Raw genomic sequence first — 17,102 nt, 5'->3', positions numbered from 1 at the left:
TTTAGGGGGCGAGGGCCCCCCTGTATTGGGAAAAAAATTGGTTGCTTATATGCGGAATTACTGAAGCGTGACTGGAGTGGGCCCCCACTTAAGAAACATTTCTGGATCCGCCACTTGTTCTGGATTAATCTTGTCAATACACCTTATGCTATTTGTCCGCCATTACTGGATATCTCACAGGTTCCCGTAAAATTTTGACGTCATAAAACAAAATATCTGACACCACAATGGAAAAATGATTGTTGTATGCATCAAAAGTTCAAGAGGCAGGGTCAGCCGGGCTTAGCGATAAGGTGTATACAGAAATTTATGCATGTATTTCGGAGATACAGTGTAACCTGTGTTACTGTAAATTCAGAAATTATTGCATGCATTTGTTATTGCAATTTTGTCATTTGAGACTTAAATGTGATTTTATTTTTTACGATATTGAGAAAAATCCTGTTTAATTCATATAAAATGTTTCAAAAAAAATTATTGCTTTTTCAACTCTGTCTCATTTTTTGCAATAATAAAAACCTCACAATAATTTATGAATTTACAGTATCCAACACACTAGGGGACCAGAAAAATGTTGGAATACTTAGATGTGGGATTAGGCAGGTTACACTGTAACTGTGGTTGTATTTTAAGCTCTGACTACAACAATTGGTGATTTGATGAAACTTACAGAAAAGGAAGTCAAATCATGCAATTGAAATCTATCATACTTTATCTGTGCATGCATGTACTGGAAAATGTTCACAGCATCAATTATGAATTCTAATGCAACAACGTTTGTAACGTTCATTTTGATTGGATAACGTCACTTTCTTACATGGCATGACAATTGATGCTATGGGATGTACGCACAAGCGCAGACGGCATATGACAGATTTTAAAAACATGTTTTAACGTTGTTTTCTGTCAGTGTCATTAGAATGGAGATAACAATATTGTATTTGATGGTCGCAAATACCGGTTTACTGTCTCCGCTAACGCGTCCCCAGTAAACTTAATTTGCGACCATCAAATCCCCAATTGATGCCGTCGGAGCTTAAAATACAATACAGTTATCTCCTAATTGATGCCATGAAAATTGGTGACTTTATCCAATTAAAATGAACCTTACAAAGTTGTTGCCTTAGAATTGTTATTAATGGATAAATATACAAGTGTGGCATTCATTTCACTTAACTTGTAAACATTGTTGTTAGGGATGTTTGCTTGTCATGTTTTGGACTTTTTGTCAGATTTTCGAAATCCTCTGGTTCTATCCATTTGAATGCCTGAAATAAATTTGCCCATGAACCCCAATTTTTCTTTTTATAAATCTTTTACATGTATAATTATAAGCCATTTGTAAAAGTCTTATAAAATCTTATTTATATTTTAATAGTTTTTGAGAACTTAAACTGACATTGTAGCTAACAACTATTACTCACTTAATAAACTGGTCAATGATGAAGCTATGAAAAATCTAGAGAAAACATTTTCCCGCCAAAATTCCAATTGCTAATATCTCGAAAACAAGCACATTGACCCCTATATTTTTTTTGCTTTTTTGATTTCTCAATTAATCCTCTATCAATATATATACTAGTTTTAAGGAAAGTTATTTATTTTGAAACTGAGAAGCAAACATCCTTAAGGGGCCATCTGATACCAGCCTCCAGGTGCAGGATTTTCTCACCGAGTTGAACTCCCATTGATGGCCTGGGGCTGTTTTTGTGTCTTTGATCAGGCTGTTGTCTTTCTGACTTCTTCTTTATGTAAATCTCTCAAGTGTTGGAGCACACACTGCTAGCTGTATTCCTTTAACAGAAACATTTTTAATTTCCATTCTCTATTCTATGGTTAATTGATACAATTTCAGAAAATGATGGTTTTCAAGTGTTTCAGAATTTATACATTATAGAATTTTTTTAAAATAACAGTTTGAATGCAAAAAAATCATAAAGTATTTTCCTTTTTTTTCTCTGAATTGTTGGTGACGTACAAATATTAATTGTTCTTAGATCTGTTCATGAAATGAATCTCAGCACTTAATCTTAAATTTTCCGTCTCTTAATTTCAGGTTTGGTGTAACATTGTTAGCAGTTATGGATGTTGATGATAGTATAACTAATGAGGAACCTAAGATACAGCTGAATCCAGGACCATCATATATCCTGAAGAAACATGATTTCTGTTTCTATATGTCTGTGTCTAAGGAAGAAAATACAAACATTGCTAATATCAAAATAGAAAAAAATGATGTATCGCAAAGAGAGAAAAATTATGGTAAGTAGCTATAGATTAACTATGGTGGTGTCTAAAGAAGAAAATACAAACATTGCTAATATCAAAATAGAAAAAATGATGTATCGCAAAGAGAGAAAAATTATGGTAAGTAGCTATAGATTAACTATGGTGGTGTCTAAAGAAGAAAATACAAACATTGCTAATATCAAAATAGAAAAAAATGGTGTATCGCAAAGAGAGAAAAATTATGGTAAGTAGCTATAGATTATTTATGGTGGTGTCTAAAAAAGAAAATACAAACATTGCTAATATCAAAATAGAGAAAAATGATGTATCACAGAGAGAGAAAAATTATGGTACGTAGATTTACATTGTTAATATCAAAATAGAAAAAAATGATGTATCACAAAGAGAAAACAATTATGGTTAGTAGATTAACATCTACTTTTGCTTAAATTGCACATAATTTGTAATTAGTCCAAGTGCTGAGCACTTACAGGCAATTTGCATATGCATGTACTTACGTTAAACACCGAAATTTTATAAATACACGAATAAGTACTTCTGTGTCTAAAGAAGAAGATACAAACATTGCTAATATAAAATAGAGAAAAGTGATGTATCGCAGAGAGAGAAAAATTATGGTTAGAAGGAGAGCCCTTAATTTGTACATATTTTGTAGTCCAAGTACTGAGTAAAGTTGAATGACTTAGAGGCATCAATTAGCACAAACATATACCTAATTTAAAGGTCAAGGTTATATAAATATGTATACATGAATAATGAATTATATGGATAAACGGTGCACATATAAAGGAAATGAGATATATTGAATACTCTCCTGAAATTAAAAAAAACTGGACATGTTTAACCATTGTTGTATCATAAAAAACAGTTATAAGAAGCATTAATGTTTGTTCCTCTCAGAGAACTTGAAAAGACCATTGCATCAATTTTTATAAATGGTTTATAAACTAACTAAAAAGTAATGATGCTTTCTAAAGGTGAACTAAAACACTATTGGTTAAAAATTGTGTTTGGACACTCAATGTTCTTGATTTGGTCTTTTATACTCTTTTGATTGAATCATCATTGATGAGTCTTTTGAAGACGTGTGTTTGGCCTACAAAAATTTAATCCTGGTATGTTTAATTTCAAATTTTTATTAGGACAGTCATATTTACTATTTTGTTTTTAGAAAAAATTGCCCAAGAATTACAGAGGATGATCAGTGACCAGTATAACGACACAAATGAAATTGAACAGGAGGAGGAGGAGAGTGTGTTTAATACCTTGACCAGTATCTCAGGTGGTCAAGTAGGGGCCAAACTAAGGGACCTCAATAGAAGTAACATTGGGGATAATGAGTTAAGAGTTGGTGATGAAGACCAGACAGACTCAACAGGAAATGCTACAGATGCCAGTGAAAGAGAGTATGTACTATTGCATGCTGGGAAATTATACCTTTGCCATTCTCTTGAAAATTAGTTTTTGAATTCCAGGATCAAGAAATTTCAATAAAAATCAAGCAAAAATAATCTTCACTTAAGAAATATTTATGATTATGAGTAATAATCTAATAATTTGTTCTTTTAAATTGAAAATTCATATTTAGTAGTTATCTGTATTTTGCTAACTTGATTGAAAATCTAGACATAGGGCATTGTAGGGTTCTCTGTTTTACAGTCCAAGATCTAGATCACAAAAGACACTTATTTCACCTTTAACCAGTTACAACAGGTGTTCACTATTCACATTTCCTTAATGATTTGATTTGTGAACCATCACTTGGTTGTTTTAGGAAATTCATAGCAAAAATTGCCCTACAACCTCTTTATATTCTATTGAAAAGACAACTAAAATGTGAATTTTTTTTTAACTTTTATGTATATTTCTTTTGTAGGTTAACAGTAGGAAGACCACCAGCAACATTTTTTGTGGGACCAAAGAATGCTGATTGTCACCTTATGAAAGTTATGAGAAGTAAATGCTGTCTAAAATGGGGAGAGGTACAAACCTTTGCTTCATAATGCATTTGTTTTTTCTTATTCTTCTGTGAGAAAAAGAAATCGAAATTAAAAAATTTTAAGATTTTTTGATTTTTTTTAAAACCAAAACAAACACAAAATTAAAATCTAAATTCAGGTGGCTTTTAAGAGTTTGCGTCATTATATTGTGACTTACTTATGGTCGAAGACCAAATTGGCTTTTTAATGTCTTTGTTTTCACTGATGTTGTCGGCTTGCTCCTGTCCTTAAATAATTTCTTTTTTCATGGATAATTTTTGTGTAGTAAATGTAAAAAAAAACTTGCATTTTCGTGGATATTTGATTTTGTGGTTTTGCCAATCTCTGCATACAAAGTCTATAGAAAATTTGTAATTCATTGAACATTTGAATTCATGGTTCAACTGTATCCACGAAACCCACACAAATTGGTATCCAATGAATAATAATGAATCCACAGTATGTAGAGGATACATATATTTAATTTTAAAAGGACGATGTATGATAAGGGTCATGTTTGACCCCCTCTCAGAACCTGTTCATATTTATACCATCTAGCCATCAATAGCCCTTGGGCAGCTTAATTCTCATGAAATGTTATTTAAAAAAAATTATAACAGCAAAATATTTCTGCCTTCTATAAATTTGAAGGACCAGTGTCATGAAGTGCAATTGTTCACATTGTCATACATATATCATTGCCTTTCTCCTAGCATTTGCCTAGGGTTGGTTTCACAAAAAAAGTTATGACTTTGATTGTTTGACAATTCAACAGAATTTTGATCAATCTTAGTCGCAAGTTTTTTTTATGACTAACTCCTCAAACTCAAATCCTAGGGAACCTTAAACAATTTATTGTTATTCTTACATGACTACATTTACATTATATAAAAAAGAAGATGTGGTATGATTGCCAATGAGACAACTGTCCACAAAAGACCAAAATGACACAAACATTAACAATTATAGGTCACCGTTCAGCCTTCAACAATGAGCAAAGCCCATACCGCATAGAGTCAGCTATTAAAGGCCCTGATAAGACAATGTAAAACAATTCAAACGAGAAAACTAACGGCCTTATTTATGTAAAAAAATGAATTGTATATCAAGAAATTTTCCTGTGTCACTAACTTTTGCAGTAGACATTTGTACCAAGAAGTTGAACTCATTAACAAACAACAATATAGTTTTCAAATGTTAATGATTCTTTTTATGATTATTTTCAGGATTGTATACATGTCAATGACAAGAATGCCAATGCTCCGAGATGGGGACAGAATTTGATAATTTTGACAGCTCAGCGTATTAACCAAGGATTGTATAACTTCATCCTACCATTGAGATCATGTTTTATCAGCATTAAATCACTCAGACCAATAATACTCATGTTTGAGGAGGACGAGTAAGTCGTGTTTTATCAGCATTAAATCACTCAGACCAATTATACTCATGTTTGAAGAGGACGAGTAAGTCAATGGTTTATTCTAAAAAGTATAATCACAAGAACTCTGAGGAAAATTCAAAAAAGAAAATTCCTTATTTTTTAAAAATTAAATGGCAAAATTAAAAGCTCAAACACATCAATCCAATAGATACTAACTGTCATATTCCCTACTTGGTATGGATGATTTAACCTGGTTTTAAAGCTAGCTATTCCTCTCACTTGTATGACAGTTGCATCAAATTCCTATATATTGACAAAGATGTGTAAATAAAACAAACAGTTGCTTATTACAAAAAATCGAAGATCATATATTAGAAGTTGGGGTATAAGTGCCAATGAGACAATTCTCCATCCAAGCCACAACTTGTAAAAAGTAAACCATTATAGGTCAAAGTACAGTCTTCAACACATAGCATTGGCTCACACACATAAGGAAGCTATAAAGGACCCCAAAAATTACTAATGTAAAACTATTCAAACAGGAATATCTCTTAGTATATCTATAGACTCTTTTGATTTTGAAAACTTAGTGGTTAGCATTCCAGAGTTATGGTACTTTTAGTATTCATATTTGACACAATATTTATATTATCAAGGGTAGCTGAATACATCATGTGCATGGTTTTCTACAGAGTTGTTTCATTTTCTCCTGATTAAATGTTTTCTAATAATCCCATTTACTTTTCCAACAATTTCAATATGCACAATAAGGTCATATGACACTTGAACTCTTGGCCTAACTGCTTATTACTTTTACTCATCAAAGCCCATGCCTTAACAAACACATTAGCATATAACTTAAGAACATAATTTTGATAGCTATTTTTTTTTTTTTTTTTAAATATTTGAATATTTATATTTTAGACCAAGCAAGCTATTTTTAGAAACAATAGCCCATTTTCCACATGTTTACTGGATGAAGGGTAAATTAGTCTGGTAAGTTTTTCTATGTGTATCCCTGTACAATTTCACCTTAAAATATTGAGAATTTATATATTTGAGGATTTTTATAAAAAAATAAAATATTACCTCCCTTGAGACTTTAATTACTACAGTAATTGCTGTAGAAAATATATTTGAATTCCAATATAAAGAACATCGTAATTTTTGTTAGATAATAAAAGTATAGTACAATCATTTTTGAAACAATGTTTGGTACTAATACCTTTTAATGGTCATTAAACATGAAAGAAAATTAATGTGGTATATAACACTACAGGGAGATAACTCTGTAAAAATCACTTTGTATTGTGTTTAAAGGAAATATTTGTCAAACTGCTATATATCCAACTAAAAATTTTTGATAATATAATTGTGTTTTCATTTTTTTTCAATTTTTAAAGTTTTGTCAAATTTAGTCAATTTTTTTTATACCACCTTAATCAATAGAATTGAATGTTAAGAATATTATGCTGGACTTACATCATACTAACAACAAAGTCTTCATACTTTTCATCAATTGATCAGTGTGAAGAAAAGAAGCATTTTAGCATCTTTGTATCGTGAATATTTCAATGGTAAGTATCAATAAGGAAATGTGTCAATAGACCACTTTCGAGTCCATCCGTCACTGGAAAAAACTCATCAATTATACACGCCTTTGTGAAGTCATTTACCAGATAGAGGTGCTCGTCTGTATCCCTGCACTATTAACGTTCATTAAGTGTCTTAGTGATCGTCATTGTACAGGATAAACTAGAAATAAACTTTGTTCAGTAGGTACCTAATCACAATTTCCTAATGACAGCGGTGCAGATTGTCAATCATGAAAATTTAATTTGCTGAATAATTCGTGCAATATAGCTTTAAGTTTTTAAACCACTCCCTCAACATTGAAAAGGAAGTCACCACGCACCTAAACGCATGAGTGACGTTCACTAAAACCAAAGATTTTAATGGAAATGCATCGAACTTGAAAGTTGTCTATTAGACATCTCGCCACTAGCTATAGGCACCAAATAATGTAAAAGTTGGCACCTATATTTTCAAATTTCATTATAAGTTTTAATCATATTTGTATTGTCTTTTTCAGTATAGATGACTTGTTAACTGCCGGCATCAACAAAGCTAGTCATTTGATTGTTGTAAACAGAGAAATAACAGCTGATCCATCACAGATGGTGGACGCTGAAACTATTGTCAATGTACAAACCATCCATAAGTATGTATTAAATCTACATACAATATATGAAATAGTCAGTCTTAGTATAATGCATACCTGATTTTATACTTCAGAATTAATTTTCTATATTGTTTTTATCCTGATGACGGTTCCCTAGGCACCGAAAAATGTCCATCAATAAATTATCTGCAGCAGTCTGTAACATGTTTTTGTTATAAGACTTTCTACATTTCATGTGTTTTTTCATAATGACCCTGCATACCCAAGGTATCCACTTTATGGACTTTACTGTAATTAACCTATCCTCCACCTCACAATTCATAAATATATTTCATGAATTCATAATTTTATGATATCATAATTTTATTTTATATGTTTTTTTACAGATTGTTTCCCAATATCAACATTTTAACAGAGCTATCAGAGAAAGACAACATGAGATTTATGCATTTTCAAGCCAACGACGAATACACCTTAAACATTTCCAGGCTGGAAAAGGTCAGTATTTTACCTTTATAGTGTTTCAAAATTCATTGATGGATGGATTGATGGAGGTTTTACATCCAGTATCACTATCAAGTAAAATGCACATACAGGATAAGAAGTTGAGAACATGCTAATGAAATTTGAATATAAAACCTGATTTGTACTAGTGTGCCATGTTACCTTACCCTAACATATTATTCTTCACTTTGAGTCAACTAGTCTATAATCATGCTCCATCACGCTTAAAGGGAAATCACACTATTGTTTATACGCATCGCTCTCGGCGCCACTATAGTGTCGTAACTGTATTATGACGTCGCCGTTTTCGTGTCCTTCGTAAAGGTTGCTAATTTTTTTTAAAATAGCGAGCCGCTCGAAGGGACGTTCCACTAAAGCAGGAGAAATGATAATGAACATATCATATTTCTTTAGAACTGTTATAATTAATTAAAAGAATACGTGTCCACAAAAAAGGGTCTGATTGTATTGGGGTAAATTTACGGAATACAGAATAATGGGCAAATACTGCAGAATAAAAGGCGAAAAAACAGATGAATAGAGAATGAAGCTTAAATATAAAGAATAAAAAATATTGGTAACACAAAATAAATATTAATAAACGAACGACCCTCTATCCAGACCCTTATGATAAAAAGAACATATCAATACAAAACACCTAATCATCATGATTAATCAACACTATTAGAACGATTGAAATTCATAGCATATTCAATTTAATTTAGTACCCTCTCGGACCATTTTCTCGAAAACGAAGTTGGTGACAAATACTTTTCTTTGGCAGCGTATCGTGGCGATGTGGTATATAGAGTTCATGATATATTTTCGAGAGGATTGGGAGGGGGTACAAATAGACCAAGAGTAGCAGCATGTAAGCGTACACCTTTCGAAATCTTAGTCGAACAGAGAGTTGTAAATAGGAACAATGAGTTTCTACAGTTTTCTCATATCACATGCATGAAACGTCATAACTATAGTTTTTTTTATACTACATGCAAAAATAATTCATCAAAAATCTCATTTCATATTTATATTTTTCCGGCGCAGCCTGTCGGGTCAATACAAAGCAGTGTCAAAATCAATATGTTCTTGTTCTGAATACTTGTATGCACTAAACTTGCCACTGGACGTAAATAATGTTTGAAGTGGTATTTGATTTCGTTTTTTATTTCACATGTGACGACAGAAATTATTCAAGTGTTGTCCATCTTTCCCGAATGTTCCTTTGGCATTTAATGTCTCTCTTCTTTCTTTCTTTTTTTGGGGGGGGGATGATTTGCAGAGTAATCATATTAATTGAAATATTCAATTATAAAACGTTAATAGAATAACGAAAATCATCCAAAATTTTACATCTGTTGCTGGCTGTCGAAATCAAAGAAACTTTAGCACCGTATTGTATGGTATATGATACTCAATCTCTCTTAAATGCTAAAATGTTCATGCTAACATTTGGGCACAAAAAAAAAACATATTTTGTAGTATTTCTTCAAACTGTCGTTATTGAACTGTAGGACCAGCAAGTTAGAAATAAGGCCGCTAGACGTCAAATAATCTGGGAATATCAAACACTATGCATAGTTATATACTTTAGTACTATTGATGACCTACACCAACAACAATAAATTGGTACGCTGAGCGCAGCCTGATACGCCCGAAGAGGTTGAACAGATTTGGCACGTTTGGACACAATATCCAAGCTTGATATATATATATATATATATATACTGAATTTGGACTGTGATCAAAGTTTTGACATAATATAGGTTTCTGACACAAAATAAATATAGTCGAAGGTCTTAAAATACTATTGTGCCATTGGAGATTTCTTCTTGATATATTTCAAAAAATTTGAAATTTCAAAAAATTGCAGAAAAAAAATTATGACCCACACACCCCTACCCCCACCCCCATTCCTTTTGTAGTAATTACCCAAAAACTCAATCCCAGTCTTCCCTTTGTGGTGTGGAACCTTGTAGTACAATTTTAGATCGGCATTTCACGTTTCTGCAAATTGGCATTACTTTTCCGGAAAAAAAATGAAGTTTCCGGAAAAAAACAGTTTACGTTTTCGTAAATAAAAAAGTAACTATTCCAGAAAAAATTAATCATTGATTTTCCACAAATAATTGAGGAATACCTGTTGATAGAAAGCAAAGCCATAATATAAAATAAATATTAAGTAAGTCAAGGGTTATCATATTAACATGTAAGTAAAATTCATCATTTAAATCTATGTATGTTCAAAAGTCAGCACTAATCAGAAATTTCTTGATATGAGTTCATAAGTCAGTTCTGGCAGAATATTTGTAGCCAACACGCCGTACAAAGTCCACAGTAGTACATTCACCGTTTACAAGTTTTGTATTTTGTTCAAGATGGAAGTCCATCTTCTCCTTTTCACATTTCCAAACGGGTGCTTTTATAGTTAGAGTTCTCATCTTTATGGAAGATGTTGTTTGCAGTTTCAATAACATATCGATAAAAACAAAAACGTTAGGATGGCTAGGGTAAAACTGCTCGTTCAAGTGGGCATGAAAAGACTATGCAGTATGCATTACACATTCAAAGTAATTATGAACTACCTCGGGCTGGAGAGTTATTCTTCGGCTAGTACATAGACATACCAAGTTGGTAAAACATGAAAGTATAACGATTCCCGAATAAAAATCATTGACTGATTAAAAGTGAAAATAAGTTTCAGTTTTGTTAGTGTTCAAATCTCTTTGTCTTAATGTCTCGTGAATTTCTAATCTACATTTAGGTAATTTTGGAAACCGCTTTCGCCTGTCTCTATATAAGGAAATAGCAACATTTTTCAAGTCAATATATATTCAAATATTTATAATTTACCAGGTAAATTTCCGGAAAAGTAATAAATACAAATTGCGGAAACGTATACTTTAAATTTGCGGAAATGTAGCATTGGGACTTTGAAAAATTAGCGGAAATGCAATACGCCCTTTTAGATAGATCCATATACTCAAACACAAGTTAGTGTAAAATAGTAAACTAGTAAAATGCTTGTTTTTGAAACCTAATTCCTGAACGTTTAGAGCAATTACATGTCACCCCAACCTCAATTTGTGATATGAAACCTTGTGGTACAATTTCAGAGATATTCATTACTTCTCAATGTCATATAAGAAATAAATGAAAATCAAACGGAATTTACATCAACAAATTTAAACAATTCAACAAAGTTGTATGAAAATTGGAAAAAGCATCTTAGAGTTAGGCGTACGAAAACTGGAAAAGCCCCCCTTTTTAATGAATAAAACCCCATATCTCAGAATCGTACAATCAAAAATCTATAAAATTGAGCCTACATCAATCGATATGAACAATGCGCTTAAGTTTCATGAGAACTGCTGAAAGCACTTATTTAGTTATTGTCTGAAAACTTAAAAAAGACCTTTTTCAATAGTAAAACCGTATAATTCGGACACGTAAAATCTAAAATTCATAAAAGACGAAAGGAAGCTCACACCAATAGATACAAAAATATCACCAAAGTTTTTTGTCAATTGGTTGAAGCGTCCGACATATTGACGGACGGACGGATGGACGGACAACGGTATACCATAATACATGTATGTCCCGTAAACAGGCGTATACAAATTTCTTAACACGTACTATACATTTGGCTTTAAAAGTCTCCATCAAGAGAAATATTCAACACACACACACACATACACATGTATTTATGTAGATTTACATGTCTCACAGAGTACTGCTTAACTGTAACCAACACATTAATGGTCCGTCTGGTGAAGGAATATTCCACTAATATAGACAAAAGTTTTGTGCTGATGATCATGAAATATTCGCCACTGAAAATTTTGCAAAATTCATGAAAAAAATAAAAAAATTAATAATAATGCTAGTTCAAATCACTTGCCTGTCGACAGTGGTACGTACAGTCAGATTGTCGGATTTCGACCATGATTGAAAAGGACGACTAGGTTTTTAATACAAAGGTATAGCTAATTAACCTCTCATTCTTTGGTTCTTTTAAAAAAAGAAGGCCAATATGATATAGCAGAGAGTGCTTAAATGGACACACAGATTCAATCAGTTATTTTCAAATTAACTATCATTAATCAGTATTGGCAAACAAAAAGTACATATACCATCATAAAAGATAAATATGATAAAAGAATATACATTTAAAGAAAGAGAGTTTCACCAACAGAAAATAGAAACTGCAATATTCTTACTGTTAATTTCATTGGATCTCAAAATGGGTATGTACTCTTTCCAAAATTTTTACTCTATCTTACAGTATAACTCGAAAGTTTCTAAGTGTAACTCTAGTGGTTACAAAAAAAAAGAAATACGAACACATTACTTCGACACTTGAGTCTCTTCACTGGCTGCCTGTGCAATACAGGGTGCAATACAAAATATTATTATATGTATTCAAGTCCGTGAAACATGAAGCGCCATTATATCTTACTGAACTTGTAAATTTATACAGGCCATCAAGATCATTAAGGTCTGAAAACAACTTAACACTCGTAACTCCTATTGTGCGAACCAAAACCTACGGCAATAGAAGATTTGATCAAGCTGCAGCCATCCTTTGGAATGCATTACCAAAAGAACTTCAAAATGCAAAGTCGGTGCCTGTATTCAAAAAGAACTTAAAAACTCACTTTTTTCGACAAGCATTTTTAATCCCTTAAATTCGTTTCTGTGATACATAGTGCCATAGACGTTAGCCTGCTTTTGATTTATCGAACCGTTCTTTTAACTGGAGATATGTTTCATTTATAATATGTACATTGTATGTTTTAGTAGCAAAGATATGTTTTCATTTCAGTAATTATATTTTTACGTGGTAATATTCCTTTTTCATCTTTTGAAGACGTTTTCAAATTTTTAACTTATATTTGATAATTTTTAATAGCAATCTTATTTTAGACTTTTTTGGCTATTTTATTTTACCAACTTTATTCAGTATAATTTTATTTTGATTCATTGATATATATATATTCCACTTTTTTTGTAAAAAAATCCACATTATTAATCCTTTTATCTAGAAAAGTTTTAACACTTAAATATTTATTTTGTGTGTTCATGTTTTATATTTTTATCACTGTCTGTGTGTATATTTCGTTTAACATGTGATGTAAAGCGCTTTGAGTAATATTGTTTTAGATTTAGCGCTATAGAAAAATTGTAATAATTGTAATAATAATAATTATAATAGCTTTGACTAGAAATCTTACTCGAATAAATGTCCGAAATCAAAATAAAACTCGAACTCAACCAGGAAGTCGAACTTAATTTGGTTCGATTATATATATATGTTCCGGACCGTTGAGTATTTGGACCGTACGCATACGGTCTGGACTGTATGCGTACTTTTTCAAAATACTCATACGGTCGGACCGTTCGCGTATGGTCTGATTAATATCATTAAGAAGTTGCTTAAGTTTATAAGTTATAAATGCATGTAAAGTTCATGTAAAGATCAACATAGCTTAACTCTCAAATTGATATGGAAAATTAAATTGTAATTGGAATAAAAACTTTATTTTTTAACTAATAAAAAAAATCACGCTAATTAAATCTGTTGATATCTTGTATTTAGCATGTCGATCAGTACTACATTAATTGAATTATGATCATAGAAATTTACGATTTCGGAAGAAAACATGATGTGGGACGACAATTTTATAATATTAGAAACTTTACAAAAATGCAAATGCAAAGGAACATGAATGGACTGCAAACATGTAAATGTAAAAAATATTACTTTAATTGTGGTAGCAAGTGTCACCTTGGGCGAAAGTACCAAAATAGGATTCAGATATACAATTTTATCAAATATTTAATTTCAATTGTTCAATTGTTCATTTTATCCATCTAATTGTAATGATAACAATTTATAAAACTAAAAATAAAGATTGTGACCTGTTGGTGACCTTCTGCTGTTGTTTTTTTATTTGGTCGGGTTGTTGTCTCTTTGACACATTCCCCATTTCCATTCTCAATTTTATGTGATAAATGTTTGTTTAAATTTAACCCATATGATCCCAAATCATGCATGGTTAGCTCGTACTGGACGCACCGTTCAAGTATATGTATACGGTACGGACCGTACGCGTATGGTCCAAATACTCATATGGTCTGGAACCTATATATTGAACGTGGTGTTATTACAGAAATGTTAACCACTTTTAAATTTCTTCCGAAAATGGTAATGGTTTCATTAAGGACTCTTTTTTTTAACAGTGCCCAGTTTGTGGATTTTTAAACACTGCATATCAGGTTTTATCTTCCAGGTGCGAATTTATACAAGTTAGTGAATTTATTCTGTTTGTAGTCTACTGGAACGTGTTACTTCCGAAGTAGAAGATTTTTTATCTGCAAGCTGTAAATTATTTCTTTAATACGGCATGAGGCAGACAATCGTTTATCCTATACAATGAATGCAATTAAAAAATGCAGATGATTTCAACTTTGACTATTTCTTAATAATAAACTGTTACTGTATTTAATGTTAAATAGCGTTTCGATAGATTGATAAAAATATCAATAAATAATCGAAATACCATGAAAAATGTTATTTTATTTGGTAGTGACAAGGTTTAGTCCAACCCGATAGTTCCAAGCATTGCAAGAAATGCTCCTATGCTAGCAACGTCGTTCTATAACGTTAGTTATAAATAGTTCCCGCCAAAAATCGATAACAAGATTGTTTCCGTTTTAGCGGATTTAAAACATCGGTGACCCCCCATTTTTATTTATGGTTTTAAAATCTTCCCTGAAGCTGCAACTTTTGCAGAAGTTTGAAGGAAAAAACATTAGTAGATTTTTTTTATTTCAAGAAAAATCTATAATAAATCGAAATTAAAAACGACAGGAAATGTTCAAAGGCCTTGAAAATTAAGGAAACTGCGAAAAATAAATGTGTATAAGGTAAAAGTTACAATCGACTGTTATAGTTTTACCAGTAAAACATTGTTTTTCAATAATTTTGACTTCAATTAGCAATTTAGAGCGGTATTTCTATATTTCGGTATAACGCGATTCTTTACTTTTTGATGACGTCATATCTCGAAAAATAACATCGGTGACCCCAATTTTTTTTTCGCCTAAAATATTGTAAAAAGTATGATTTGTCTACAAGCTAAATTTCAATGAATTATTATTAGTAGTTTAAATAGTGTGATTTCCCTTTAAGGTGGTACCCAACACCTTAACTAAAATTGATTTGGCTCGTTTTAATTTTCTTAAAATTTTGACAAAGTAATTACTTTGACCCTTTGGCAAAAATATAAAAATTTCCAAAAATTTGAACCAACCATTTAAGCAGAAAAATTACACTGGTTATATAGCAGTTTGACAAACACTTATTTTGATCATGGAGAAGCTTAATATTCCCTTAACAACACAAGGTCATTAAAACGTTCTGTTGATTTTACAGAGTTATCTCCCTGTAGTGTTGGGTACCACCTCTTAGGCCCGAGACCACAATTAATTCTTCTATCATTTCTTTATAACGTTTTGTCGCATTAAAAAAAATTGAATTGTTTTTTTTGTCTATTTTTTTTGTGTGAGTAATGTACAGTTCAAGTCCCAAAACATATGCAATTTTCAGAAAAATTGCATGTTTACATCATACAAATTTACCCAATACACATCCATACCCCTATAGGCAAGTCAAGAGATGTTCCGAAAAGTGTAAATATAACCTTTTTGCACCTGGCCTAATCACTCTTTCCTTATTAAAATCAGTTAAAATAAAACATCCAAAAGTTTATTTCAGCTCTCTTCTTTCATTCCCACCCCAGAAAAGCTAAGAAATGAATGAGAAAGGGAAAGAAAAAAAATAAAGAAAAAATACACTTTAATTAAAGGGAACTATATTCGTGAACAACGAAAAGCGGGGTCATTAATTGTGGTCTTGGGCCTTAAGGTAGATGCTGTGGTATACCAATTTACAAGTCTTTGGTTTGACCTCATCAGGATTTGAACCTACAACCTTCTGCAAAAACACTGCCAAAAGAACAAGATGGTTCAGAATTCTTTGAAGTATATGATTTACAATTATATAATTGTCCATGATAGTCTATGAGACAAACCATTAAAAATGTGATATATACTGAATTTGTACCCACTATGAAATAGGAGAAAGGCTCATGTTCCTAGCTTTATTGTCCTGTTTCTAAAGACATACTAACAAATTATATATTTTTCAACAATGTACATTTATTGATTTGAATTATTTCAAAAACTATAAAGGATCATACTTTGTATTGAATATTTACTGTAGTTGTATTATTTTTCATTTACTTTTCCAGAAACTAAAGGAACACAACTGTATACTGACCCATTTGTTTAGATTACCATTTGCTGCTGGACATGTGTTAAGTGGAGCTATGTTAGACACTCTTTTATACCAAGTAAGTTAGAAGTTCACAGTTCTATCTATTTTATTCCTCTACATTTTGTTTGCACTGTCAAGGGGGTCTCATTGGGGGGTTCCGATCCCGGATCCTGCTTACTGTTTTGTCAGATTCCCGTATCTCGCTTACACTATGCACATAAGCAATTTTCATTTTCTTGTCATTTCCCGGGTCCTGTTAGACCTCATTTCCCGTTTTCCCGAGACAACAAGTTGATTTTCACATGTCACGCTTACAAAAAAATCGGCAATTCCACGTCACTCTTAGACCCCAATGAGATCCACTGTCAAATGCAGAATTTTCTACAATCTTTTAATAACTTATTTTTGCAATTATACTCAAATTGCAAATATATCCATTCAATCAATTTCATGACAATGGGA

General features: G+C 31.7%; 1 protein-coding gene across 7 annotated transcripts in view; it reads left to right on the top strand.

Annotated features, from left to right (window-relative positions):
• The window catches only part of LOC134691088 (potassium channel subfamily T member 2-like), a 59,446-nt gene that overhangs the window by 36,010 nt on the left and 6,334 nt on the right, over positions 1 to 17,102 (top strand). For all 7 annotated transcript variants that reach the window (XM_063551307.1, XM_063551310.1, XM_063551308.1 and 4 more), the window contains 8 exons: positions 2,057 to 2,262; positions 3,422 to 3,656; positions 4,127 to 4,232; positions 5,456 to 5,631; positions 6,538 to 6,609; positions 7,706 to 7,834; positions 8,182 to 8,293; positions 16,615 to 16,716. In XM_063551307.1, the coding sequence (XP_063407377.1) occupies positions 2,057 to 2,262; positions 3,422 to 3,656; positions 4,127 to 4,232; positions 5,456 to 5,631; positions 6,538 to 6,609; positions 7,706 to 7,834; positions 8,182 to 8,293; positions 16,615 to 16,716 (1,138 nt within the window). The remainder of the gene's footprint in view (positions 1 to 2,056; positions 2,263 to 3,421; positions 3,657 to 4,126; positions 4,233 to 5,455; positions 5,632 to 6,537; positions 6,610 to 7,705; positions 7,835 to 8,181; positions 8,294 to 16,614; positions 16,717 to 17,102) is intronic.

This window comes from Mytilus trossulus, chromosome 11 (assembly GCF_036588685.1).
Source record: "Mytilus trossulus isolate FHL-02 chromosome 11, PNRI_Mtr1.1.1.hap1, whole genome shotgun sequence".
In the NCBI taxonomy this organism is placed as follows: domain Eukaryota; kingdom Metazoa; phylum Mollusca; class Bivalvia; order Mytilida; family Mytilidae; genus Mytilus; species Mytilus trossulus.
The sequence above is the reverse complement of the archived record's forward strand: the minus strand, read 5'-3'. Positions and strand labels throughout refer to the sequence as shown.